Below are 27,883 nucleotides of genomic sequence, written 5' to 3'. Positions count from 1 at the left end.
TGGGATGTTAGGCAGTTGGAAAGTCATGGTGAGTGAAGCCAGGCAGTGAGAAAGTCCTAACTGGGATGTTAGGCAGTGTAGAAATCCTGGTGAGTGAAGCTAGGTGGAAATCCTGGTGAGTGAAGCCAGGTGAAAGTCCTGGTGAGTGAAGCCAGGCAAGGGAAAATCCAGATGGATCAGGGATGATCGGACATCTGGTGTAGAGAAAAGTCCAAGTGGGTCAAAGGGATTGACCGGACACTTGGTGGAGAGTCTTAGCAGGTCAAGGGACTGACCGGATGCTAAGCATGATGTACCAACAGGTCAAGGTTGACCGGATGTTGGTTTGGGAGACTTGGGACTTGGTTTGGGCAAAAACCAAGCTCTGGATCGGTCTGCAGACCGATCCAGTGATACGTTTGTATCTGATCGATCTGGTGACCGATCAGATAACAAACAGAAGGGTTCTGTAAGACATCTGATCGGTCTGGAGACCGATCAGAAGAGTTGAGCAGAGACACAGCCACCTCTCGTACAGAGAGGTGGGATCGGTCCGGGGACCGTTCAGACTGGGGCCTGATCGGTCCCCATGACCGATCAGCAGGAAGCCTGATCGGTCCACGGGACCGATCAGGGTACGCACAGAGAGTTGGGCAACTCTCTGTGCTCTATTCTGATCGGTCTGGGGACCGATCAGCATAGAGCCTGATCGGTCCCTACGACCGATTAGACCAGCCCCAGAACGATCAGGGTGATGCCTGATCGGTCCACACACTAGCCGTTGCGACACAACGGCTAGATTCTGTGTCTTCTGTGTCTTCTTCGCAGGTGCAGGTATAAGACCTCTACAGGAGACGAAGAAGACAACAACTCTCTTCCTGACGACACTGCGATTTGAGCTTTGCTGAGCTCCTCTTTGTTGAAGCTTCGCGTGAGCTTCGTGCTGGTTTTCTAGCTGCTGGCATCCGTGAAGCTGCTGCTTCATCAACGGACTCCAGACGAGAAGGCAAGCTTGTTTGTTTTACATTCATATTGTTCTTGCTCTTCTTTGTATCTCTTGTATTGCTTTTGCAAAAGATTGTGGCGAGGTTTCTCCACCCATAAGGAGTTCTTGTTAGCCGGTTTTCCGGAGACTCATCCACCGACGGATTGATAGGCTTCGTCCACCTTACGGACACGCCGAGGAGTAGGAGTTTCATCTCCGAACCTCGTTACATCAACGCGTTGAGGTTTGATCTTCTTGTTTTCGTTTCTTGTTTTTATTTCCGCTGCGCTAACCCTAATCATAGGAAGAAACGCGAAAGTTTGGGGTCGGCTATTCACACCCCCCTCTCTAGCCGTACGAAGGATCCTAACAATGCCTTCATGGAGCTCCAGGAATTTCTACTAGAGTTCTTTGGCCAAGGTGTAGCTTCTGATGTGGTTGATTTCTTGAGGCAGTAATACACTTAGCAAGTAGTATTCTGCCCCCCGCTGTTGGCTACGAAGCTACTTTGTTCCTTCTTCGTCCATTGATTTTCTTCTTTCTCTTCTCCTTATTATCCTTAGGAACTACAAAACCGTACTTTATTATTAAAAGAATTTCGAAATCTATTCTTAGAAATATCTCCATTTGGCATTTCTAGTGTACAAACTCCCTCTCGAATTTTGACGGATTGAGGCTTGGTTCGGCCATCGATTTCTTTGCTTCGGTCTGCGATTAGTCCTTCTGAAGTGTCCTCGCTCTGATACCAATTGTAGTTCCTGAGCGGCCAGTAAGAGGGGGGGGTGAATTATCCTGAAAATATAAGAATACCCTTCTCAAGAATTTCGGCTTTAATTAAGATAAATGCTTTAATAAACAAAAACTATATTGCATAAATTAAAAGAGACTACCTATTTTTACTTTGTTACAACCGGGGGAGATTGTTAATCCAAGACGTTAAAAGTACTAATAAAATTTTTCTTTCGTCGTAAGCAGAGAAACCTCTTACAAGCGTTGAAAGCACAGAACTCAAAAACAGAATTGAAATTTGAAATACAAAAAGTGTTGTTCTAGATCTCAAGCACCAAGACTCCTTTTATAGGATCATTGGTTGAAGTGAACGCTTGATGATGTGGCACAATCTGAGCGGTCGGACTCCATCCGAGCACCCCTAGCTGGTTGCCCAGCTGGTCATTGTAATCCGCTTCGCAATGGCCAAGGGATAAGAATTTATCCACTCTCGAGCACCCCGACCCACTCCGGGCGCTTATACCACTGCTGACATGGACCCAAAGTTGATCCACTGTGTCAAGGCATCCTTTAGGCACCAAAGTGGTCTGAGCGCTCGAACCAACTGGTCCGGGGCGCCCAGATTGGTCAACCATGCACTGATCGTCCGACACCTTCTTCGATCGCTATCTTCTTCTCTGGTCGCTTAGGTGATCCTTTGACCTTCCAGAGTTGAGCTCATCTGAACCCAACTCCAATCTTCTCTCCTTGAGCAGTCTTTTGCTCTGATTTCTCGTCATTGGGAAATGTCGTGTACTTCATTCTCGTCTACCAATGTACTCTTCCACAACACATCGTCCCTCGGATTCACCAAGCCCGTCAATTCTCTTCCTGTGTCATCTTTCTCGCTAGCTGCGTCTTCCTCTCGACTTCTTGTGTTCCTAAGTTTCTGTACACTTAAACACAAGGATCAAATACACAATACTTAACTTGACTTGGTTGATCACATTAAAACTACCATATGGTACGTACATACATCACCTGGGGACGTGTTTGAGGGATGTTTGGGATATGTGTAATAACCATTTTATATAATTTACTGTAAATGTTTAGGATTTGATTTGGATAAAATAGTAAGTAAATTTGATTCATTTGTAACAGAAAGTATTTACATTCATAGCTCATCCTCATATTATGTGAAGGAAGGTAAATTACGGGATTAGCTTATAGCCGATCATTAAGGTGACTCTAGGGCATGGAAGAATTTTTTTGATCTCTTGCTACATTTTAATAAATTTGTCATATTTTAATCAACTGGGTATCCCATTGGATAAATTTGATGCATAATAATATAAAATGTTGGTTGATGTTTAAGTTTGCTACTTTGTTAGATAATATTAAATTTTGAAGAAGATTTTATGACTAAACGCAAATTCAAAGCAATTTGAGACCCGTCAACCAAAGGAGGAAGAGTTTTCCAAATAATGAAAATAAAGAAAAAAAAGTCAAAATGGGGCCGCCGCAGATGGAATCGGAAGGATCGAAAATGCGATAGAATGGGGGTTGAATATCGCTTGTTAAAAACTTTTCTTTTCGTATCGATTTATAAAGCGAATATCAAAGCCGAAGCAGAATGGAAAAGCAAAAGTAATGTTGGTGACTCTGGTGGTTACTTGGTTCAAAACCTATGCCAACTCTTACTCTAAGATTCGAGATCCTTGATCCCATCGTTGGACAATTCACTAAAACTCCTATTTCCGAAATCTTTGAAAAAAAGGTAATTCATACAATCGAGTTTACAAAGTATTATGCAAGCTAAAGTAAATATACCGACAATGAAATACAAGATGAAGATTGTCGGAGTTTTTTGGCATCGTAGCTTGCGTAGGGTTGAAGCGTAGAGAAGTAGCACATATAGTAGAAGGATTCTCAAAAGATTACACAATGTTGTTGACTCGGCTCGGATCTTGAGGTCTTTTTATAAGCTTCATTTGGTCGATCGAAAAGACGTTCGATCGACTGATCCTTTAGGTTGACCGATCTCCCTATCGGTCGACTGATCCACCAACTTTCCTTCTTCATCGAGATCTGATCTTCGTGTCATTAAGAGCATTAATTTATTAGTCAACTAATCACCTTAATCATTCGACCGAACGGTAAAATTAATTTCTTCGCTGAGATTTGAATCCACCAATATGTGTTACCAAATTAGGTTCGATCAACCGATCCCTGGGTTCGATCGACCAATCCACCTGAATTCCATTGTTGCTCTGTGCAATCTGACACTACCACATCAGCTAAGTTTGGTCGACTGAACCTCCTGTTCGGTTGACCGATCTCGTTGGTTTCTACAAAACAGAGTTAATTTTACAGTATAAAAATATCACTATAACATAAAGTTAGTACAGTATAATAATATATGAATAGGAAAAGATAGTAAGACTTGTTTTGATCTCAACTTGGAAACCTCCCAATTTCTTCAGTTGGATCAGTGACCTAGAGTTTGTCCCTTCCCGAGATACGACCTCCCCGTCGCTCCACTCAAGTTGATTACCTCAACCTACCTGTCAAGCATTTGGTCCTTTAGACCTGTTTGGACTTTCTCCATTCAGTGTTTGATCGCCTGATCTACTAAGACTTTTTCTGCAATACTAAATTAGCCAATAATAATAATAGTAATGTAAAATATTTTGGTAAAACTAAACTTAGATTTACCAAGATTCGCTGGTCTAATCGACCACGCACGGTCGACTGAAAATCTTTTGATCAACCTTGCTTAGAATTCACTCTTTCAAGACTTTTCGTTACCTAAGATTACCTCCCCATAGGGTTTCCATCACCTGAGTTCACTCATCAAAACCTAGGGTTATCTCCCCTTATGTTTTTTTTCCCACTTGGCTTCACTTATCAAGACTTAGGGTTACCTCCCCCTAGGATTTTCTCTACTTGACTTCACTCATCAGGACCTAGGGTTTACCCCCTAGGATTTTCATCACCTAACTTCACTCACTAGAACTCAGCATCGTATCGACCTGTCAAGGATTCGATATCGAGTCCTCTAGACCTACCGAATTATACCTGATTTTCACAATCTACTTAGATTTCTCTCATCTAGACATAATTAAGATTTTACTTATCTAACCCTAATTAAAACTAGTCATTTCATAAACTTATCACCCTATTTTTATTAATCATTAAGTCTACTTGAATCTTACTAGACATCACTAAATATATTATTAAATAAAAATCAAAATTGCGGACTCTATTGCACAACCGGATCTTCATATCATCATATGTCATGTCACTATCAAAGTTCTGTCCATAGATACGTTACGGAAAATCTTTCCAGTGTTCCACCAGATTTATAATAAGATCTAGTGGTTGACAATTATTTTATTTTATTTTTATTCTTATTATTTACACATATAAGTGACGAGTATAACATAAAATTTCTTCAATTGAAAAAAAAAAAAAAGCGACTTTGATTCTTCTTCACGGTTCGGGAAGGCCTTTAGTGAAGTTACAGTTTGGAATGCCGACCTGCTGCACTCTTTGACAAATCACCCTTTTCCTCGGCCACTTGATATAGGAATAAAAAAAAAACAAAAAAACTTTGACCACATTTAAAACGTCGCCAACTGGATTCGTGAGTTTTCCAGAAAATGACAACTATCTAGATTCATAAAGATGATGAAAATTAAAAAATAATAATAAATAAATTTCATTAGCAATAAATATTTCAGAATTCAATAAAAAGATAAAAGAAAATCAAGTGCGACTTTTTGAAATTGAGTATATTGATAAATAAAGGGTTGACGGATGGATGAGTATAATAAACTAGATATTTGGCTGTACGTTGACCGATTCTTCGTCACCGACCGGCTGCAAAACTAACGGCCCGCCCGCGGTGAAGACTGGTCAAGTCAACTCCTCCTCTCTGTGCTATATTTGCGCTAGCTCTTTGTTTAGATCTGTCATAAGTCGTAAGTAATCGATATGGGGAACGCCGTCCAACGCGTCTCTTGCTTCGCCTCCGGCTCCGAGGGCCCCATCAAGCTCGTCTTCTGGGGCGGCGCCACCGAGCTCCTCCGCCAGCAGCAACCCGCCGGCGAACTCATGTTCCGGTTCTCCGACTGCATCGTCTGCCCCGCTGACGCCTTCTTCATCGGCCGCCCGGTCCCCGCCCTCGCCATCGACGACGACCTCCTCCCCGGCCGCACCTACTTGGTCATCCCCCTCGGCAAGTTCCCCTGCCACGGTAACCCGCTCACCGCCGCTTCGGTGGCGTCGCTGTCCTCGACGCCGCGGGCGCCGCTCGCCGGCTGCCCGTTCGCCTACGTGAAGGGCGGGGATGGCCGGGCGATGATCAAGGTGCTCCCCGAGTTCATGACGAAGCTGGTCGTCGGCGGCGGCGGAGCGGATGAAGGAAGAGAGCGGGGAGATGGCGGGAAAGCCGTGATTTGCACCACGCCGGAGCTGAGGAAGCATTTCGCGCAGCTGGTTGGGCCGAAGGAGAGGCCTTGGTCGCCGAAGCTGGAGACGATAGCGGAGAGGAAGAAGAGGCTATTGCTTGCAGGAAGCCTATCGCCTGTTAGGTTATTAGGGTTAACTGAGAGGAAAACTTGTTAATTAATTAATTAGGCGATAATTATGCTCACTATAATTAATAATTAGGACTCGAATTTTGACATTCTTTTTATCCACGATGATATGTTCATAAAACATATAAACTCATGCGAAGATTGTAAATGATTAGCTACTCTTTCTTAGATCTCTTCTCTTTTTTGACAAGAAAATAGAAAAAAAAAATGTTGATGAAAAGAGTTTTGATGAGTAATTAATACTTTGATGAAAAGTGTTTTTTTAATTTTTTTTTCTGATTAAGCTGATTTTTTTTATATATATTCTTGTGTGGGGAAACATATAAACCTTTTTTTGCATATTTCTTGCAGTGGTTTTTCATATGGAGGGAGTCAGAACTTTTCAGATATTTTTTTATAGCTTTGCTTGATATTTCATTTTTTTTCTTCCTTAATTGATTAAGCACATCCATCAGTTTATTACTCTTATTAATTTTTAAGTCATCTGTCATCTAATTTATGAATAATAAAAATAAATTAATCTTATGTGTTCCATTGAGATGAGATAATGGGCTTTTGAGCGTCCATCATGAGCACTTTTCGATTGGAAATATTTACATGTAGTCTTTATTAATAAAAATCTTTATTTTCATTCTTTAGTCAAATATATTTATTTAATTGTCTATGATATTTTTAGGTATAAAAAGTCTAAAAATGGATAGAATTTCTCTTAAATTTAGCACATTAAAATAGAATATAGTATATTTTCTATCAAATTAAGTACGATTTTCCATCTCAATTGGATGAAAAATATACTAGATTTTCTTTAAATTTTACTCATCTGAGCATCCACGCACTTTTCGATTGGAAATATTTACATGTAGTCCCTATTGATAAAAATATTTATTTTCACTCTTTAGTCAAATATATTTACCTAATTGTCCCTGGTATAAAAAGTCTAAAAATGGGTAGAATTCCTCTTAAATTCAGCACATTAAAATAGAATATAGTATATTTTCTATCAAATTAAGTATGATTCTTTTTCCATCTCAATTGGATGAAAAATATACTAGATTTTCTTTAAATTTTACTCAATTGGATAAAAAATATATTAGATTTTCTTTAATGGGGCTAAATTTAGAAGAAATTATATTAAGCAGGAAAAAAGTCGTGCTCAATTTAATAAACAATATACTCAATTCTATTTTAAAGTACTGAATTTAATAGTAATTATACTCAATTTTAGACTATTTGTATGTAAAAAAAATATGTGGGATATTTTGATAGTATAAAGTGCTGAGTTTAAGAAGAATTATACTAGTTTTAGTATATTTTCTATCAAATTGAGCACGATTCTTTTTCCACCTCAATTGGATGGAAAATATACTAGATTTTCTTTAAATGATACTTAATTAGATGAAAAATATACTATATTTTCTTTAAATGATGCTGAATTTAGGAGAAATTATATAAAGTAGGAAAAAAATTATACTCAATTTAATAGAAAATATACTCAATTCTAGTGTAAATTGCTGACTTAGGAATTATACTTATTTTGGGACTTTTTTATCTAAAAAATCTAAGGGACAATTAAGTAATAATATTTATATGAGTGAGTTGAAGTAAATAAAATTTTACATGCAGAAAGTGAAAATAAAAATTTTTATGATTAGAGACTACATGTAAAGTTAAAGTTGTGACTAGTAATTTTTTTCTAATTTACCGTTTTCGATTTATCCTAATGATAAAATTTTTTTTAATAGAATCGAATTGACGGTCCCAAATTCAGTATTATCTATAATAATAATAATAATAATAATTATTATTATTATTATTATTTTATTTTTAATGATATGAAAATTTTTTCCAAACCGCTGGCCAAGGAGTCAAAATATAACGTTCTACACCTTGTCCATGACAGGTCGCACTTCTCTCACTTTCGACGACGCGTCAGTCGTAAAGTAGGCTACTCGAGCTATTTATAGACCACCTGTATCGGTTATAATAACTCTCTTCCGGCTTTCTATTTTCTTTAAAAAAAAATTCATTATTTTTTTTTTATAAAAAATTGGGACATCGCATCAAATTGCTTGTTTTCTCCCGGTAGCATCTAATGGATAGGTACGCTGTTGAATGAGATCGACAATTCCTTTAATTTTGGATGGGTAGGCGATTTCACCTTCCGTCCGATACATCAGCACAGGTACAAGAAAGTAACTGTTTTTTTTTTTTTTCCATTTGTGTTGGATTGGAATTTGTTGTTCGGATCTTTGGGGATAAGTATCATTTCGCAATTAGGAGAAGGCGTTGAATGAGGTGGTTGTGGGCATTGAATTATGATGTCTGCCCAACAAGAGTTCTACGACTCCTGCGCTCCTATTGGTTCGTTCCTTCTTTTTTTGTCATAGATCTTCTTTGATTTCGTTAGAAACCTTTCTTACATGAACCCTAATTCAAAAATCCTAGAAATTTATCATACAACCATAGCGGATCTTTATAGATGAATTTTGTATGCACAATCTACACAGTTGGTGCAATAGCATTATCAGTATCTCAATGAAGAGATTGATTTAATGAAATATTCTGTTTTGGTAGTGGGATTTTGTGGATCTATCTGTCTTGATCCTTCCCTCAATTTTTTGTTTAATTTTTGGTCTACCTTTCACTTTTTTTGTAGGTTCCCTGACCCCTCAAAAAAGGCTAGAAATTGTAATGAATCAACCAGGCAATAGATACTGTGCTGATTGTAACTGTCCAGATCCAAAATGGGTGTAAGTATTCTAGTCTGAATAGTGTATAGATCTTTATGATTTTCCTATTGCAACATCAACAGGTTATTTTACTTATCGCATCTTGTATATCGTCATTGTTAGATGGGAAATATTCATAATTTCTCTGATCCTAACTCCTATATTTAATGCGAAGTTTGAAGTATAAAGTACCAATAGCTGATGTTGTTGTCTAAGTTGATCACTATGGTACATTTACTGCTATTGTCGAAAACTATAAGTTTAATGTTAAAATGTCTCTAATTATCTGTTTCACCATTTAGTAGAATTTGGATCAATATGAAGTTATCATTCCCTGGTTCAACATGTAATGGCTTTGTTCCCTATTACCAATTTACCATTGTATTTATGAGTTATTTTAAAGATAATAGTAGTAAAGTTCATGAAGCACTTTCTTGTGCAATCACATTTTCTTTAAGCTGAAAGCTTATTTTTTGATCATCAACTAGTGGCTAAATGCCATTTTTTGGTAATCCCATTCGTACTAGTTGTTATATTTGACAATATTTTTTCTATATGTACAGATCATTAAATCTAGGCGTATTTATTTGTATCAAGTGTTCTGGAGTTCATCGAAGTCTTGGAGTTCATATCTCTAAGGTAAATAATATGCATGAATGACATCAGAGTAAATTTGTTCCATTCAAGATTACTCAAATATAAGCATTTTGTGTAGTTTGGTAGCATGTGCTATGTTTGATTTGCTAATCACTTATCCTAAAAGCTCAAGCTATTGGGAATTAAACTAATTTGTATAATGCATGATCACACGTATCCATGTGGGATTAATGGAGACCAATTTAAGCAGTTGGCTAGTGCATGGGGTGTTACTTTCATGAGGTCTGGGGGTCAATTCCTGGTTAGTAGCCAAGTTCCTGCCCTCCCCTATGTACTAGTCACCGCTCAGGCTAGTAGCCACCCGTGATTTACTTCCTTTCAGATAACCTGGGGACGGACTGTGAGAGACGCTTGGGGTGAATATTATCACCTTTTGCCACCATATAAAGAATTGGTAAGATTACCAAAAAAATATAAAGAATTGGTAAACCACTTACCCCAAACCTGGAGTCCATAGGAAAGGGACTAATTTCTATAGTGAATCACTGTATTTGTTCATATGTGACTATTGGGCGTGGAGCATCATAGCTTCAACATAGTGCAATTGTATTCATATCGCATATGATTCAGTTTCAAAATGATCTAGATATGACATATTACTATATTTTGCATATTGGAGTCCTAAGAAATTGTCCTACTGATAGATTAGTGACAACCTAACTCTATTAAAATTGACCAAGTACTAAGATTCCACATGAACTTTGCTTCTTTTGTTTAGGTTATTGATTATGGAAAGAACTCGATTAGATACCTAAATGTCAAGTTTCAACTGTATGAAATATGTTCCGGACTGAAGAAGAATGGAAACAAATACATCTGCAATGATCATCTACATTAAAAGTTTCATTTAAAAAAAATCACTAAATTATGCATACTAAATTTCTGAAATGATTCTGAATTGACATGGTTGGGAAATATACTTTTAATAGGACTTTGGTAATAGATTGACTCATTTAAGATTGATCATGTGCCTGTAAAGGTTACATTTTATCTGCTAAATTTCATGACTTGTATTGATTGTAGAAAATAAATGGGTAATTTATTAAAATGAGGCTAACATAACATACGACCATAATAACAAACAACATTTTAAACATTTTGATCATCGCCATAGCGTAATTCGAAACTATACAATTTCAATCTAAGTTTGGGATTCACATAGGAGGTGTTTTATATCAATATTTGTGCCTTTTTCTTTAATCACTTTCTACTTTGTTTTTTTATATGTTCCATTATCCTTCAACAGATCCTCTCAGCGAAGTTGGATGATTGGACAGACGAACAGGTTGATTTTATAATTGAGGCGGGTGGTAATGCCACTGTGAATATGAGATATGAAGCCTTTTTGCCAGAAAATATTAGGAAGCTAAGACCAGATTCCTCTATCGAGGAACGATCTGATTTTATCAGGTCTACTTCTTGCAATTCTAGTTTTGCACTGTACTTTGGCTCAATCTTAATGTTTATATAATTACACTCAGGAGAAAATATGAGTTTCAACAGTTTTCAAGCTCAAATGCACAGAATGAATATTCCATGTCTAGTTGTAATGCATGTTTGCAGCACCATGGTCCAACTAACAGACACCTTGAGGAACAACAAACTGGTATTCGCCATGGTCTAGGTCAGGCATTTCAAAATAACTGGAGAAAAAAGGATACTGAACATAAATCTATAAAGAAAATGGTATGAATTGCATTGTTAGAATAAATATGAAATTCTTGAATGTATCTGATCAAGTGATATGCGATAACCAAAGTAATGTTTTGTAGATTGGCATGGTAGAATTTGTTGGATTAATTAAGGTTGACGTGATTAGGGGCACCAACTTAGCTATTCGTGATGTGGTGAGCAGTGATCCATATGTTATCCTGAGCTTGGGACACCAGGCAAGATATTTATCTTTCCAGTTGGAATATTTGAAATGCTGAGTTCACTTTAACAATTAGTTTTTTACTTCATTGTTACAGTCAATGAAAACACGGGTGATAAAGAGCAACTTGAACCCTATATGGAATGAAAAACTAATGTTGTCAATCCCTGACCCTATCCCACCTTTGAAATTGGTAAGTAGAACTATGTAGTTGCACTAAAAAGTGCAATATTTTTAATGATATGGTATAATTGCATTTTGTCTTTCTTGTACTATATTGCATTAAAATATATTGCTTGCTTGATGAAAATGGCATCTTAAATTGATATAAGGACGTCCATTTGGGTCCAGCTATTTGTGGTTGATGTTAGATAACAAAATATTAGAATTTTGTTATAATCTATTGAACACATATATTTTCATATCTTTTTTGTTCTACTGTTGTGTTTTTTCTATTATTAGGGCCACAGCTATAATAATCTTTGATTTTTTTTCTTTTCTAGTAACCATTGTATTTATGTGAATGAGAAAAAGTTTAATAGTCTTTTATTTTCTCTTTTAGTTCGTTTTTCTCCATCAAACAACTTAAAATAATCTTGTTATCGCTTTCATATACACTATGCAGCACAGAAAATGGCCTACTTCTATTGAAAAATTCTCATCTCAAGGTAAGTTCCACTAGAAAGTATTTCATGCGTAACAAACGGAAAAGTTTTAAGAATGTAGCTTGGCGTTTCAGAGTTTAGCTTATTGTTGCATCTATAACTCAGAAATTGAGTTGGTTTACCATCGAAAAGTTAAAAATTGATGCTGTACTATGAGACTTCTCTGGATAGTCAATGTTGAATGCTGAAGACAAACCATCTTTGACCACATTATTTGGTTTCTGCTTTGAATTTTGTTGAACAATAAATACGATGCAAGTTTATGTTTGGAAATTACTTGCAAGGTAAATTTTTAAGGTAACTGACGCTCTTCTCTCCAAAATGTTAAGTGTTTCTTCTGTGTTTTGATTCAGTTCTACGGATGCACAATTTTAAGGTATAAGCTGACAGTTTTTTTGGTTGCAGCAAGTGTATGATAAGGACACTTTCTCGACTGACGATCACATGGGGGAGGCTCAGATTGACATCCAGCCACTCGTAGCAGCAGCCAAAGCATATGAAAACTCAGGCATCTCAGAATCTATGCAGCTCGGAAAATGGCTAGCTTCGGAAGACAACACTCTGGTAAAAGATAGTATAATATCCCTTGACCAGGGCAGAGTAAAGCAGGAGATTACCTTGAAACTTCAAAATGTCGAGCGTGGTGAGTTGGAGATCGAACTTGAATGTGTACCTCTCAGCCAATAAATTGGAGAAAACTAGGCATGCTCTTGTCGCAAATTCTTCCTTCTTTACTCGAGGGACATCTGAAGTTGTTAGTTGTAGCATCACTGTACGTTGTAAAGTGATTATATTGTAATATAGCGCTTTTTTAGCTGCACTGTTCTCTTCACTTGTCGATTTAAATCCATTAGTTCTTGCTCGTCACTGTTAAACAAAAAATGATGATGAACCAAATTGGAGCTCCATCACTGCTAAATGTTGTCTTCACCATCCAAGATAAATTGCCGATTAGTTTGTGGATTAAAATTTTAGATTTACAAGGCTACAAGGGCAGCGCAGTGCTACGGAAACAAAAGATTTTAGAAAACTGTGTTGGGAAATATAACAAACAAGGTATAAAACCCCCAAACTGAGATTTTGCAGGCATGCGTTTGAGTGTACATATGTAGAACAAACAAAACAATCTTTTGAGACTCAGACAAATTTGAAGCTCTTGGAACCTACACATTTGCAAGAAAAACTAAGAATCAGTCTGGAAAATTGTGTTAGTAAGGCAGTCGAGCAACAATATAAACTAGTGAATCACAGTAGTGTAAGATTAAATTGAAGCGCTGGAGTATGTATTACAAAGGGAGTGGAGGGACGAGCTCTCTATCACTCTAAAATGGGCAAGCAATGTCAAAAGATATTTATTTTAATCCCTTATATGATTGAAACACCACGTGAAAATCAAACTTTCATGGAAATGGATTAACTTTCCTTCTCTATGAGCTAAATTTGGTCGTGTACAATCTTCACCAAAGCGCTGGTTATAGGTTTATACTACATAGTATATGACAACAATTTCCTGATTTAGTCTACTTGGAATCTCACCATGTTTGATGCAGAGGCCTACTCAAGGTTGTACATGTGGTAAAGATGGAGGGAAATGATCTTAATGCAGATAACAACTACAATTTGGTGGTTACTTGCTCAGCAGGATGAGAGTCTTATTTCTGAGTCAGTAGATTAGAGGATAATTGAGCAAAATTCGAACACTTGAATATGATGGCGGAAACTAGTTCCCAAGACCTTGAAATACACTGGCATGTTAAAGATTTCTCAAGAGGTACCTAACTGATTAGCATAGCAAGATATGAGACGAACCTGATATTGTTTGCTTACTTCCAAATTTGAAGCCCATACCTGCTCTCTCAAAAGTTATTTGTAAATATGATCACCAGTAGTTAGCATCTGTGTAAAGGCAAGTTGAGAGTAACCCATACCTATGGAGTGCTTGGGAACGTTATAGTTATAACTGAATGATGAATAAGGCTGCTTGCTAATTAGACAATCAATTTTTAGTCCTCCACAGTATGGTAAATTTATTTCCTACTTTTATCAGATTATACAGCTTATCTGGGTAGATATCTGTTTGATTCTCATGTTGATCATATATGAGCAAAAATCAGCATTTGCTCTATCATCAAGAGCATCTTTTCACTTAGTATGCCGTTCGTTTAGATAATGATGGCTCAGCATAACTGTAGAGATGGAAACTCTCACAGAAAAATTTCGGGATCTAAAAGTAGGAAATGAGATTATGAAATTGTACAAATCACAGCTCATGGTTGTCCCAAATTTATGAGCACAAGTCCCTGGTGGTGATGGAGCACTTGTCTGCTACCACTGATAAAAAAGAGACTACTTTATCTAAAAAGGTTGTCTATTTCTTTGAACAGCCTTAAGAACAGTTTGAGGCTTTGAGAATTATATAGCTCTGATGTTATTGTAGCAACTGTTCAACAAAAAGGTTCACCAAACTAGAGTTCTTGAGAAAGAAATAATTAAGTCTCAAGGTCTCGTTGCCACCACAATCGTTTCATTCGATGGATTAACTTTTTGCCTCAAACATCAAATTACAAGATTTCTCTTTCGGTATTACTGATAAGTTGAGGGAACGATCGATAGCACAAGATAATAAAATGCAAACGTTCCCAATTCTAACAGCAAGAGTCGCATGCTTGCACAATAAGAACACGAACACAAACAAGAAAGGGAAGCGGGCACGAGAGACAACCTCGACGCCGATCAACCGACAGGCAGCGTGCCGATCTCGCCGGACCTGAGGCCGCGTGCGATCTCGTCAGCAATCATCAAACAAGTGGACACCCAGCCGTTGAGAACCACCCACACCATGCCCATCACGTAGATGGCCAAGCTCCACGGCATGGCCATCAATGTCAGCTCAAAACCCTGCCCTCTTTGCCCTGCTGCCTTATGGATCACAAGACGAGGCCATCAGTTCCCCACGAGATGGAGAGCAAATTAAACATCCGAAAGGAAGAGAGGGGGAAGAAAAAAGACATCTGATCAAGAAAACGATCGCTGACCTGGTGATAAAAAAAATCAATTCTTGGCCTCGCCATTCAACATCCACGCCATTCCAGCTGAAGAAAAATCAAATCTTGATTAAAGAAAAACAACTGAAAGAGAGTAGTCCAAGAGAGCTCCGGCTCCGTGGGACTTCTTCGGTTGGGAGGTCGCAGGCAGAAGGAAGGAATCGCACTTTCCCCTTTTGAAATGTCTCGGAGGGCACACAATAATGAGGAGTTGAGTTCGCGAGATCAGTTCGTTGGGGGAGGGATCGTTTAAAGGCAAAGTAGGCGGTCGGCTACGGACTCTGGTGGCGTTGATTTCGTCACTTCAAAGTCAGCGCCCGGCGGGTTGTAGATTTAGACGTACGATCTATCGGCTGAACTCGTTGTCGGTATATAAGCAAGGTCAAGCGGTCCACGTCGCAAATCTGCTCTTAAATTCATGAAAAACAACTAATTATATATTTTATATGATAATATAGAGAAAAAAAATTTAATGAAATTAATTGAGATTATCATTTTTTATATAATAATTAAGATTAATTAAATATATTAACAATAAATTTATATATATTTTATATGATAACTATGATGTTTAACCTGAGTTGTTTGCTTATATGACAGAAAGTTTTTAAAAAATGATTAAAAAATAAATCTAATTAAAAAAGAAGTTTCCCAGTTTTCTTTCGCCTCATCTTTTAGTAATTAAGTATCTGACTTTTTCCAATCGACTAATTCCGAAGATGAATTAGAAACGGTGAGAAGTGAACTATCGGTGAGTTAGCTTGGAGGTTGACTGAAGGAAGACTTCGAATTGGGAATGCCTGCAAGCACAAGTAGAAAGAGGAAGAAGATCGTCAATAAGTATGCTAGGGGATCCATAGTATAACTACTCTGACAATCAAGTCAATATCCTAGATAGAAAAAGAACAATGGAATATTAGGAGTAGGTTCTTAGACTTGCATACCTATGCTAGCAGAGAGGGACCCTTTTTATAATATCTCTGTAATCCATGTATGAACGAGACATCACATCACTACTAGATAACATGTCTAATCACCACTTATTGTTATATCAAAGTGATTATATCGTATACGTGTAATAAGTATCATGTACCTCTGTAGAGATGCTGTCTCCCTAATGTCTGACAAATCTGCATGAGGTATTAATTACAGAATGAATCTATGGATCAAGAAACCTAACAAGTCACTAGTTGTCTTTCCCACTAGTAGGGAGATAGGCCAAGGATAAGGAGCCCATTTCTAGTTAAGGATGATTGAGTCCATAAATAGTTGAGCCCGATGGCATCTGGGTGGGGAGCTAGGGCTTAGAACCTCCAATCGACATTAGTCGATCAGAGTACGATGGGGATTAGAATCTTGTAAATAGCTGAGCGATGAGTCGGACCCTGATGACATTTGAATGGAGAATTGGACCCTTGGGATGTTCGATCGGTATTAATCGATCAGAGTATGATGGGAAGCAGAACTCCATAAGTAGCTAAGTAGAGAATTGAGGCCCGATGACATCCAAATGAGGAGCTCGACCTTAGGGATATCCTATCGACTCTAGTTGATCGGCATGGAAAAGTTTACCGGATAGATTACTCCTACCTTATATTTTGACCTTGGGACTCTACGAGGGATCTCTTAATCATTTGTTCTATCACTTAGGTATGTATTGAAGTTTTCTTAGGACGATCTAGTGACTAGCACATGAGGTATTGTCATTATGAAATATAAGGTTCGAATCTCAATAAAATCTGAGTAAATATCTTCTTTATGTGCTAGATAATTTCGTATTTGGATTAACATAAATCGATTTATCAATTTTTTTTTAATTCGACGCAATCTGATTAATTTCCTTCCGTCTCTAATATATTTCTTGAATACCGTAAAAACATAATCAAAGATAGGATGGTTAGTTACTAAAGACGATGCTGGATTGAGTGTCTAGGGTTTGTCTGAGATTTCTCTTCCTCTCCATGGCGTTGATGACCTTCGCCACCTGCAATTCGCTCTCCACTGGCATCTCCCCTCGCTTTCTTGCTCCTCCTGTATGCCGTCAATCCAGGGTTTCTACTTATCTTTCAACAACTACTGATAAATCCCTCACCTTCCTCGGCACGTCCTCCTCGAAACCCTTCTACTCATCTTCGGTGCAGTCAGGGTTTACTGCTAAAGTTGAGCGGCGAATTCTTGCCTCCGCCTCCAGGAACGAGGGAAGCTCGGAGCCGGAGGCTGCTCAGTCCGATGATGCTAATCAGGCGAGGGGACAGAGCACGTTTCCGGAGAGGTTTCGTTACCTCACAAAGGAAGCGCCCGATCGCCCAGTCAGGTGGCCATGGGCTATTGGTATGTTAACCAGATAAGAACATTGCTATGTTTCTCTTAGGGTTTGGATTGGTATTCGTATGATCGCTCCTCCTGATGTTGTGCCAGTATTTGTTGGCGCTTAGAATGTTATCAAAGCTCGAAATTTTGAAGTAAAATTGATGCTATTCTTCTGAGATTTTCCATGGTCATTTATGCATTATCATCTTCACGAGGAGAAAAATCTGAACTCAGTAAAGTTACGTATTAGCAATTGTGAGGATGCTTTGTTTTTTGGTTTGTTGAACCATCATATTTGTGTTAACGAACTCTGTATTGTCAGTTTCATCTATTTGATGGTTTGAATTTCATCATATGGTTCAGTCAGTAATTGTTTTATGATTCGATGGTTGACCACCATACCAAAGATTTTCTTTTTATATGAAAATTCAGAAAATGAATAAGCTAAATTAGCATTGAGGAATATCTGTGTCTTTGCATATGAGTATGCCTATTTTTGTTGCAATTATAACTCAGATATTATGAATGCAGTTCACAATGCTTATAATTTAAACTAAATGTGGCATTTTCACATTGCAATAACTTCTGAAAGTTGCCATGCCTGCTTGAATGTAGAAAAAAAAGGTAGAGATATATGTTGTAGAACAATCAAAATGAATCCTGTATGATATTTACTAAATCTTAACTTTTCTTAAAACTGGAATATGGTTAGTTTATAAATCTACAAACTAGTAAACAAATTCTTACCCAATTTTATTACATTGCTTAGTTAAAGGTAGTTTGTCAAATTTTTTGTTCATTAACTTATGGATATATATTTTATGCATCTTGACCATCTGGATGCTGAAATGTGCATATAGTGATTGCACAATGTATGTTCTCTGTAATCTCACTTCATTAACCTGGTATAATTCATATTGTTCTCTCCCCTTTTATGGCTTATCTTGAATATTTGATAAAAAGTCTTACAGAAAGATAGGATCTTGGTATTTACAACTACTGATTCAATCTTATTCCGGCACATTGCTGGGTTTGAACACTGAAATACTCAATTTTTCTGATTTTTTATTCTTTTTATGCTTCCAAATATACTTGATCATTTTTTATTTGCCATTCATCAAATTTGTGTACTAACCAGTTTATGACCGTTTTTATATCAGATATTCATTTATCTTATTGTTTCTCGCAGCACTGGTTTTTCTTGTTTATGCTTGGCGAACTGCATTGTGGGAACTTTCAAATTGGGCAAAGACTGTGTTAGCTGTTATGAAATTTCTCGGTTACTTGGGCAAACTGCTCCTTGCTGTTGTATTCCACTACATTGGTGGTCCTGTTACAGAAATTATAAGATGCCTGGAGTTCTGCCTCTATTCGGCAAAGTATGCATATGGCAATGTTGTGGCATTTGCTCCCGTGCCAGAACTGATGAGGATAATCTTGTTTGCTACACTGATAGTAGCCGTTGCTGAAGCCGCAGTTCCAGATTCGGTAAACAGCCAGATGCCCCTACTTACACTTGCAGCATTTACCGGGTTTGGGGCCGTGAGAAGCTTTATTCCAGAGCCACTCTTCTGGATGTGCCTCTGTGGACTCTTTTGCTACTCGAGGTTTATTACAAAAAAGGATGATGTATCAGCATTATTGCCATCTGCTGCTGTACTCGCCGCTGTCGGGGAGCCATGGGTCAGATTTCTTGTGATAGGTTTTTACTTGGCCCTCGCGATCATCCAGCATTCAAAGGCATCGAAGGAACCTTCAAGTGAGGAAGTTCCTGAAACCAGTAGAAGACTTCCAATCCCACTCTTACTCGCTGCTTTATCTGTTGGAGTTCATCTTGCTGCCAAATGGGTTCGATATCGTCACCTGACATGGATCATCGCTTGATTGTTTCTTATTCGAAATTGATTTTGAAGATCCTGTCAAATTGCAATCATCTCGGAAGTAAGTTGTGTTGTGTAATGTCTATTTTTCTGGTATTCATTGATCAGAAGTTTGCATTTCACAAGCCCTGTTTCAATCGGCTATATGCTACAAACCTATCTCTGTTCCTATATTCCATGTTTTACTGAAGTTCCTCTCGTTTCTTCAACATCGAAAGGTATGTTGCTCCGTAAAATTTCCATCATACAGCATCAAGTTAAATCTTACAATCTTGACTTAAGTAAGACCACTATTAAATTAAACTAACATTTAACCATGTCATCGATAGTCTCAAATCTCTATCCAAGTTCTTAAAAATATAATCATAACTCATAAGTACTTTTAAAAAAAAATAGTCCAAATTTGAGGAGCATTATATTTTATTTTATTTTATTTTATAAACTCTAGATATAGATGTAATATTCGAAACAAAACGGAGTAAAATGAAAAAGAAGATAAATTATAAAGAAATAAATATTTCTCTCCCTCTGCTTCCTCCCGTTGCATCCGAAACTCAACGCCGCCGTTCAAGTGTTTTGAGCTTACCCTGTCGGAGAAATTTGTCCAAAAGAAACGGAGAGACAAGAGAAAATCTTCCTCCTTCGCGTGGCATAAGCGAAGTCTATAAAATGGTATCACTGCGCGGATAGAGGATCGTGAAGAGTTTAGACTCAAATGGAGCGAGAAAAACCGTGCGTAGCTGGAGGATCGGAGAAGGATGCTTCCGCTTGTTGGAGAGTCCTCGAATTCTACAGCGGGATCGGCGCAATGGTTGGTGGTGGATTGTTTCATCAATCCCTACGTGTTCCTTAGTCTCGGCTGCGAGAATTGACTAGGGTTTTATGTTTTCGCTCTTTGCAATTTTATTTCATCTATATATTCATTTACGCATTGATGCTTTCAGAGGTACTCCTTGATGCGGGCTGGTATTCCAGGATGCATAGTGGAAGCTTTCGACATCAACAACATCGCCAACGACGTCTACGAGCACAACTTTGGCCATCGCCCCTTCCAGGTTCCTCTTATCTCCTTCGGTTGCTTATCCTCCGCTCCAGAGAAAAGGGAGAGATGCAAGTTATAAAAGTCCTTTTTTATTTTTATTTTTTATTATTATTGTCGTAAACGAGATGAAAAGAAGACGCATATGCAGGAACTTGACTATAAATTTGGATTGCCTTTGGTTTACTGCATAAAATAAGTAGATACTCGAACTGATGGGAAACACGAGTAGACAAGAAATGAACTGAACAGAAGGCTATAACGTTGATTCATAATGTTTTCCCCAAGTTTGATAATGATCAATTCATATTCGTTTTACAACCATATCTCCTGCTCAATCGTGTGTTAGGAGATCATCTTTCTCCTCTGACCAACGGTTATTTATCTGACTATTCAGAAGGTTGCCATGTGTATGCAAGGGACCATCAATTTTCAAGGCATCAACTGATTTCTAGCTTCATTTTGTTATGGATATCCTAGTAAGAAAAATTATATAGGAATACTGAGATGGTATATAATCTTAGAAAGGATTTGGCTTAGTTTAGCCCGGAGCAGAACCACCCTTTGGTCAGGGTGGGCTTCGGTCCAACCCATTTTTAATCAGATTCCACTCCCAAGGTGAATCAGATTGCAATAATACAATGAAATCCATTAGGCTCTGTCACGGATTTTGATAAGTGGGTTTAGATTTTTTTTTTCCAGCTCCATCACAAATTCATTGGCCATTCCCAAGTAGCCAGCCCTAGGTAGTTGATGGCCAGCTCCAGGTAATTTTGAATCCGGGCTATGCCCTTGGGAGACCAGAGATCTCCTGGTCCACAAAAAAATGGATCAGAGGATGGACCACTCGTAATTGTGGCTGGATCGTGGTCGCAATCTGCCCGCAAGTGGTTGCGATCCCTCCCTGGGTTCACCGTCCCCACCAGGTTATAGTTTGGGTCGGAGCGGGCTGCCGGAGGCCACCGAAAGTGGACAAGTGTCTAGGTTGCCCAGCACTGAGCGGGGGGCGGCCTCCGGCCGTCCGCTCTGACCCAAACTATAACTTGGTGGGGACGGTGAACCCAGGGAGGGATCGCAACCAATTACGGCCGGATTGCAGGCACTATCTGGCCGCAATTGCGAGTGGTCCATCCTTGGTCCACTTTTTTGTGGACCAGGAGATCTGCTCCCATGCCCCTGGTTTATCTTTAGCCTACTAGGACTTGTATAGACAACTGTGGCACCATACACAAAGTTCATAAGGACACATTTCTATTCTGTTTGGCTTTTGCCTAAGTATACAGGAATATATGGAAGAGGTTTTTGAAAATATTTGGATGATTTTAGAGATAACATGATGGTCATTCTTATAGTTTCAGTTCATCATTAATGTATCAGGTAGCATTCCATTGCAGGGAAACATCCAAATTTTGTCACCGATTGATTTAGACAAGTATGAAGCACATGCATGGCTTCTCTCTCCTCCATGCCAACCTTACACTAGACAAGGTTGTATTTTGAGTTCTACAACTATATTATCAATAGACTATGATCCTTCCACATTTATGTTTGAAGTGTTGTTTTATAGGCTTGAAGAAAGACTCAACTGATGCTAGATCATTTTCATTCATCAAGATCCTTGAGAATATGCCACATATGAAGCATCCTCCCCTAATGCTATTTGTGGAGAATGTTGTCGGGTTTGAGGTTTCTATTTCAAAATCTGCCCTTTTCTCATCTCCATTAATTTTGTCAAATTGAATCCTTGCCTTATGTTTCAGACTTCAAATACACACAGGCATATGATGGAAGTGTTGGCAGGAATTGGCTTTGTCACCCAAGAATATATTTTGAGTCCATTGCAATTTGGAATCCCATACTCTAGACCTCGGTACTTTTGCCTGGTATGCCCATTCATAATCAAATATTTTACTCTTAGACTGTTGCCTGAAGTACTCAGATTTATGTTAACATTGGTAAATAGTAGCAGCAGATTTTGTTACAACAGTTTCGATGATTACCAACCTAGCTTAGTAGTTTCATTTTTTTCCCAGAATGCTTTCCTACTATTGTGCTTGTTTGTTCATGTGTTTATTTTCACATATGTTTGGAAAACTTATCTGGATAATTTATCGATATGGAAAGAAAAGGATACAGATACTAATGATGAGTTTATATCTTCCATGCATTTGTTCTATTCTGAAAAGCTCTTTATTTTGCAGGCTAAAAGAGAACCTTTTGCTTTTAGGAATCCGTGCTTCAATAACTCAATTCTTTGCACACCATCTCCCTTCATTTTATCCGAGGATGCTTACTCCACAAATAAGCTTGATGAAGCAAATATAAACCATGAAAACTTTGAGTCTGTTTGTCAGCCTATCATGACCTTTCTGGAAACAGATTTGTTTGCCCAAAATCAACAAGAGTGCATGAGAGAGGTTGTTGTTTCCATGGTGGAGTCTGAATATGATACTGATCAAACACCAAGTACAACTAAACACTTGCAGACCACTGACATTGATAAAGTTTATGAAGAGGCTGAAGAAGGTGAAACTTGCATAAATTCTTGGAACACATATTTTGTTCCACCAAGTTTGATCGAAAGATGGGGAAGTGCCATGGGTATCTTCATAATTTTTGTCTCATTTGTTATTAAACACTAGATTTACAAGGTATCTTGACTATTGATTATCTGAGTCAATTCTTTGACAATGGCCAGATATCGTCTTCCCAGAGTCTAAGCGCTGTTGTTGTTTTACCAAGAGTTATTTTCGTTATGTAAAGGGCACTGGGTCCTTATTGGCTACTTGTGGGGTATAATGCCCTCTTTCTCCCTTTTTTGTCTGAATAATTGACAACTATTGTTCATTTTCTGACACTTTCATTAATACTTGCTATCCTATGATCTTTCTCCTTATTCTATGTAATAGCACACTAACTCAAGGCTTGAAGCAATCTCCTTGAAAGACCTTGGACTTCGTTATTTTACTCCTCGAGAGGTAGGCATTTAGTACATAATTAGTTGATTAGTATCCATGCCAACTTCTGTGGTTCTAAAGTTTACAATCTATTTCAGGTTGCTAATTTTCATTCTTTTCCTCTGGATTTTCAATTTCCATCACATGTAAACTTGAGGCAAAGGTGAGTTTTTCCAAAGTCCTGTGCAGTAGTGACTTTATATTGCAGTAGTACTATGCAATCAGACTGTGGTTTGCCAAGATTTATTAGTAGAATACATGAAATTCAAATGTACTTTTGGATAAACTGGATTTATAATAATTTATTTGTCCCTTCTCATTTGCTATTGAACAATTAGGAGAAGAGTAGGTGATGTGGGCGTTTTGTTGTTGGATAGGTGGACCAGTTCTGGTTTTTCTCAAGGGTTTTCATTAGATCAATATGTTTCAAGATTTCTCAAGGGTTTCCATTAGGTATTGCGTCATTTTTTCCAATATTGAGTTGATCTAATAGATTCAACCATTTTACACAAGGAATGAAAGTCATGTATAAAAATAAAAGCTATTTGGTTTGGTACGGCTAGACTCTTGCTTACCATATTGAAATTGTATTTTCATTGTTTCTATGTTTTAGTTCCTACACTTCGTGATCGCATTTTTGTGGTTAAAAATATTTTCTATTCTCAAAGGAGTCCATTTTCCTATAGAAAGCCTCAGTAGTCCTAATAGCAAGGAAGACTACATGCATGTATGGACATGTAGTGTCCCCTTGGTGGATCTAGTGGTTAGCGTATGAGGTGTTGTCATCATGAGGTCTGGGGTTCGAATCTCGGCAAAGCCGAGGTAAATGTCTCCCTTATGTGCTAGTCACTATTCCAAAGGCTAGTAGCCGTCCGTGATTTACCTCCTCCGTATTGGCCCTGGGAAGGATTGACAGGGGTGCTGGGAGCGAGCGTATTCATTTTTTGCCATCAGTGTCTTACTGTAAGCTTATTTTTCTGCTAAATGTCGTGCAGGTACGCCTTGTTGGGAAACAGTATGAGTGTTGCTGTCGTGGCTCCATTACTCCAATATCTTTTCAGCGAACCTACATAATATCATCAATGTGCACTTATCCAGCACTTATCCGCGCAAAAGATGAAAATCATGCTTAGTCCTGTATCATCCATCTCTTTATTCACACTTTTTAGGTCTTGTTCTAAGTTTATAAATTGAAGAGTTGGTTTTTAAATTTTTTCAAATGCTTGTCGAATTTTCTTTAGCTCGTTGGCCCTCCTGTACTATTTGAATGGTATAGTAGGTGGTATTGCAGCTGCCATCTAGCACTTTCGGATGTTCCTTCATCTTCAAACAGTCAGTTTATGGCCTCCATGTATTTAAGGGGGCAATTGCATCCTTTAAGAGAGACGCTATAAACTTGCAAAAATGGTGGTTTTTCATTATGTTTTTTGCCCATGCATTCGACTTTTGATCTCTTAACATATTTTTCAGTTATATGACTTTCTAGTTTGCCTTGATTTTAGTATAGTTTGTAGTAGAAGATCTGAAAACAAATATATAATTTGGATTTCATCATTTTGTGGGTGGTTCTTATGTCGAAAAATATTGTTGGTAGTATAATTTGGATCCCCATATATTTCTGGATCCAAATATATTTTATCATAGTTTTTTCTTTTATTGGTCTCGCTCATATGTATTTATTTTGATAATGTTACCATTTACCTTTTTTAAAATGGACTTTATTTTTAGAGATATTTTGATCATTTTAAAATTATTTTATATCTAACAAATCATCTATTTCTATGCAATAATCAAATTACTAATAAAATATAAGAAAATTCCAACTAAAAAAATTATTTTAAAATTTTAAATCATATATTAATAAAAAAAGATTGAAATACCAATTTGTTGATTTAAAATGAAAGTATAAGCTCGAATAGTCATGAGAATGTAAGGTGATTCGATGCTAAAATCTTAGGAGCTCAAATTAAAAACCAAACTAAACAAGAGTACAAAACAAACCTCACAATCAATAGATATGATAAATATTAATCTTTTGTTATTATTTGTAAATAAAAAAATGCTATAAAATACTCTCTCTGATTGAAGTAACGAGTAATTTAAGTAATTATTTTAAAATGAAATAAATATTTTAGTTTTAAAAGGTAATATTTTAATAATAAAATAAATTTTTAAAAGTACAGTACGGGGTGCACTTATACGAACCATCTACTATCACAATAATTTTTGTAGGATTATTTTCTTGTCATTTCTTTTAAGTTTCATTAAAGGGTCACTTGAACAAATGATGAAACTAATGATAATATGGGGATGTACTGTCTCTTATGTTGGGATCGTTCGTACTCGGCTAGAGAGGGGGGTGTGAATAGCCGCCCCAAATTCTCGCGTTCTTCCTACAGTTAGGGTTAGTCGCAGCGGAAATACAAGGAAGAAACTAAGGAGAAGAAAAACAAACCGATGTAACGAGGTTCGGAGATGAACTCCTACTCCTCGGCGTGTCCGTAAGGTGGACGAAGCCTACCAATCCGTCGGTGGATGAGTCCCCGGAGAACCGGCTAAATATGAGCTCCTTATGGGTGGAGAAACCTCGCCACAACTACTTCTTGCAACAGCAAGATAAGGAGTACAAATACAAGAGAAACAAGAAGTAAATACACAAATGTAAACAACCCTTGCCTTCTTGTCGATTGTTGAAGAAGCAACAGCTTCTCGGACGCCAACCACAGCACCAGAGGAAGAAGCTCACGCGAAGCTTGCGAAGAGGAGCTCAACAAAGCTCAAGCACCGCAGCACTTAGCAAGAGGAAGAAGGAAGAAGAGCAACGCAGAAGATGCCCTCGTCTCCTTTATACTGCGAAGAAGAAATAGCGAAGAAACTAGCCGTTGCGTTGCAGCGCTAGAACCCGATCGATGCGGACCGATCAGCCTACCGATCGGTCCCCCGATCGGTCGCTGCACGAGACATTGCTACGTCGATGCGTGGACCGATCACCGGATCGGTCCACGACCGATCCCTTCCTTCCTTCGCGATGCTGCGTCTCGATCGGTCCACGCATCGATCAGATATCTGATCGGCGTGGACCGATCAGCTTCTTCGCCTCTGTTTTCCGATCGGTCACCGATCGATAACCGAACAGAGCTTCTGTTCGGTATCTGATCGGTCACCAGACCGATCAGAGAAAACAAGGTATCACTGGATCGGTCTGGTGACCGATCCAGAGCTTGGTTTTTGCCCAAACCAAGTCCCAAGACTTCCAAACCAATATCCGGTCAACCTTGACCTATCGGTACTTCATCCCTAGCATCTGGTCACTCCCTTGACCTGCTAGAACTCCCTGCCAAGTGTCCGGTCAATCCCTTTGACCTACTTGGACTTTCCTCAACACCAGATGTCCGATCATTCCTGATCCATCTGGATTTTCCCTTGCCTGGATTCACTCACCAGGACTTTCCACACTGCCTAACATCCCAGTTAGGACTTTCTCATTGCCTAACATCCCAGTTAGGACTTTTCCACTGCCTGGCTTCACTCACCAGGACTTTCCAACTGCCTAACATCCCAGTTAGGACTTTCCCACTGCCTGGCTTCACTCACCAGGACTTTCCAACTGCCTAACATCCCAGTTAGGACTTTCTCACTGCCCGGCTTCACTCACCAGGACTTTTCCCGTGCCAAGTCTCCATACTTGGACTTTTCGCGTGCCAAGCTCCCTGCTTGGACTTTTCCAGTGCCAAGTCTCCATACTTGGACTTTTCCAATGCCAAGCTCCCTGCTTGGACTTTTCGCGTGCCAAGCTCCCTGCTTGGACTTTTCCAGTGCCAAGTCTCCATACTTGGACTTTTCCAATGCCAAGCTCCCTGCTTGGACTTTTCGCGTGCCAAGCTCCCTGCTTGGACTTTTCCCGAATCAGGTCAACCTTGACCTAAGGTTGCACCTACAATCTCCCGAACACCTATTCTTGTCAAACATCAAGAATACAACTCTCTCCTCGTTAAACATCGTCAAACATCAAAACACAACTCGAGTCAGGTCAACTCGAGTCAGGTCAACCAAGTCAACCTTGACCTAAGGTTGCACCAACAATCTCCCCCTTTTTGATGTTTGACAAAATCCAAAATCAAGTTAGGTTAACCCGATAACCTAACTTAGGTTTTCCAACCATCTTCCAATGTCCAATGTTCTTTTCTTGAACATTCTCCGGACATTCTCCCCTTAGGTTAACCCGATAACCTAACTTGGGTTCTCCAATAATTCTCCCCCTTTTTGACACACATCAAAAAGTATTCCAATGTTCTTCCTTGAACATTCCTTGACATTCTTCCCCTAGCTTAGGTTAACCCGATAACCTAACTTGGGTTCTCCAATAATTCTCCAATGAACGCTCTCCCCTTTTTGACACACATCAAAAAGAAAAGGAGGGTATCAAGGTCAAGAGTTTCTTCCTAATGAAAGTCCC

The 27,883-nt window shown here is 38.4% G+C and overlaps 5 protein-coding genes across 10 annotated transcripts; 4 read left to right on the top strand and 1 right to left on the bottom strand.

Annotated features, from left to right (window-relative positions):
- The first annotated feature begins 5,668 nt into the window (after positions 1–5,668).
- On the top strand, positions 5,669–6,301 carry LOC122004115. The gene has a single exon (XM_042559046.1). The coding sequence runs from the start codon at positions 5,669–5,671 to the stop codon at positions 6,299–6,301; it is 633 nt and encodes a 210-aa protein (XP_042414980.1).
- Positions 6,302–8,296: 1,995 nt separating this feature from the next.
- On the top strand, positions 8,297–13,031 carry LOC122005164 (probable ADP-ribosylation factor GTPase-activating protein AGD11). Of its 2 annotated transcripts, XM_042560103.1 has the most exons (9): positions 8,309–8,455; positions 8,551–8,634; positions 8,930–9,023; positions 9,566–9,641; positions 10,906–11,069; positions 11,141–11,345; positions 11,432–11,548; positions 11,630–11,725; positions 12,603–13,031. In XM_042560103.1, exons 2-9 carry the CDS (start codon positions 8,589–8,591, stop codon positions 12,882–12,884), a joined length of 1,080 nt encoding a protein of 359 aa, XP_042416037.1. In that variant the 5' UTR covers positions 8,309–8,455; positions 8,551–8,588; the 3' UTR covers positions 12,885–13,031. The 2 variants fall into 2 exon arrangements, with proteins under 2 accessions (XP_042416038.1, XP_042416037.1); XM_042560104.1 differs by lacking the exon at positions 11,141–11,345 and having other exon boundaries at positions 8,297–8,455; positions 11,479–11,548.
- On the bottom strand, positions 13,011–15,561 carry LOC122005166. Of its 4 annotated transcripts, XM_042560106.1 has the most exons (3): positions 15,233–15,561; positions 14,920–15,116; positions 13,011–13,360 (listed from the first exon to the last, which is right to left on the bottom strand). In XM_042560106.1, the coding sequence occupies exons 1-2, from the start codon at positions 15,266–15,268 to the stop codon at positions 14,931–14,933; spliced, it is 222 nt and encodes a 73-aa protein (XP_042416040.1). In that variant the 5' UTR covers positions 15,269–15,561; the 3' UTR covers positions 13,011–13,360; positions 14,920–14,930. The 4 variants fall into 4 exon arrangements, with proteins under 4 accessions (XP_042416040.1, XP_042416041.1, XP_042416039.1 ...); XM_042560107.1 differs by lacking the exon at positions 13,011–13,360 and having other exon boundaries at positions 14,687–15,112; XM_042560105.1 differs by lacking the exon at positions 13,011–13,360 and having other exon boundaries at positions 14,687–15,116; positions 15,233–15,554.
- Positions 15,562–17,127: 1,566 nt separating this feature from the next.
- Positions 17,128–19,621, top strand: LOC122005163. The gene is made up of 2 exons (XM_042560102.1): positions 17,128–17,572; positions 18,741–19,621. The coding sequence occupies exons 1-2, from the start codon at positions 17,203–17,205 to the stop codon at positions 19,433–19,435; spliced, it is 1,065 nt and encodes a 354-aa protein (XP_042416036.1). The 5' UTR covers positions 17,128–17,202; the 3' UTR covers positions 19,436–19,621.
- LOC122005162 (tRNA (cytosine(38)-C(5))-methyltransferase 2-like) lies at positions 19,364–24,848 on the top strand. 2 transcript variants are annotated; one of them, XM_042560101.1, is made up of 10 exons: positions 19,364–19,492; positions 20,376–20,486; positions 21,865–21,958; positions 22,038–22,156; positions 22,231–22,353; positions 22,672–23,071; positions 23,169–23,263; positions 23,380–23,448; positions 23,526–23,590; positions 24,423–24,848. In XM_042560101.1, exons 2-10 carry the CDS (start codon positions 20,388–20,390, stop codon positions 24,499–24,501), a joined length of 1,143 nt encoding a protein of 380 aa, XP_042416035.1. In that variant the 5' UTR covers positions 19,364–19,492; positions 20,376–20,387; the 3' UTR covers positions 24,502–24,848. The 2 variants fall into 2 exon arrangements, with proteins under 2 accessions (XP_042416035.1, XP_042416034.1); XM_042560100.1 differs by lacking the exon at positions 19,364–19,492 and adding an exon at positions 19,758–20,242.
- The last annotated feature ends 3,035 nt before the right edge of the window (positions 24,849–27,883 follow it).

This window comes from Zingiber officinale, chromosome 7B (assembly GCF_018446385.1).
Source record: "Zingiber officinale cultivar Zhangliang chromosome 7B, Zo_v1.1, whole genome shotgun sequence".
Classification (NCBI taxonomy): domain Eukaryota; kingdom Viridiplantae; phylum Streptophyta; class Magnoliopsida; order Zingiberales; family Zingiberaceae; genus Zingiber; species Zingiber officinale.
This window is presented reverse-complemented; position numbering and strand designations above follow the sequence as displayed.

Excerpts from the sequence above, each read along its gene's own strand:
- LOC122005164 (XM_042560103.1), top strand. The coding sequence starts at position 8,589 with ATGATGTCTGCCCAACAAGAGTTCTACGACTCCTGCGCTCCTATTG. Across the intron at positions 9,642-10,905 it reads TTGGAGTTCATATCTCTAAG|ATCCTCTCAGCGAAGTTGGA; the intron begins GTAAATAATATG and ends ATCCTTCAACAG. Across the intron at positions 11,726-12,602 it reads CTATCCCACCTTTGAAATTG|CAAGTGTATGATAAGGACAC; the intron begins GTAAGTAGAACT and ends TTTTGGTTGCAG.
- LOC122005163 (XM_042560102.1), top strand. The coding sequence starts at position 17,203 with ATGGCGTTGATGACCTTCGCCACCTGCAATTCGCTCTCCACTGGCATC. Across the intron at positions 17,573-18,740 it reads CAGGTGGCCATGGGCTATTG|CACTGGTTTTTCTTGTTTAT; the intron begins GTATGTTAACCA and ends TGTTTCTCGCAG.
- LOC122005166 (XM_042560106.1), bottom strand. The coding sequence starts at position 15,268 with ATGGCGAGGCCAAGAATTGATTTTTTTTATCACCAG. Across the intron at positions 15,117-15,232 it reads TTGATTTTTTTTATCACCAG|GCAGCAGGGCAAAGAGGGCA; the intron begins GTCAGCGATCGT and ends GTGATCCATAAG.
- LOC122004115 (XM_042559046.1), top strand. The coding sequence starts at position 5,669 with ATGGGGAACGCCGTCCAACGCGTCTCTTGCTTCGCCTCCGGCTCCGAG.
- LOC122005162 (XM_042560100.1), top strand. The coding sequence starts at position 20,147 with ATGGAGCGAGAAAAACCGTGCGTAGCTGGAGGATCGGAGAAGGATGCT. Across the intron at positions 22,354-22,671 it reads GACCTCGGTACTTTTGCCTG|GCTAAAAGAGAACCTTTTGC; the intron begins GTATGCCCATTC and ends TTTATTTTGCAG. Across the intron at positions 23,449-23,525 it reads GTTATTTTACTCCTCGAGAG|GTTGCTAATTTTCATTCTTT; the intron begins GTAGGCATTTAG and ends AATCTATTTCAG.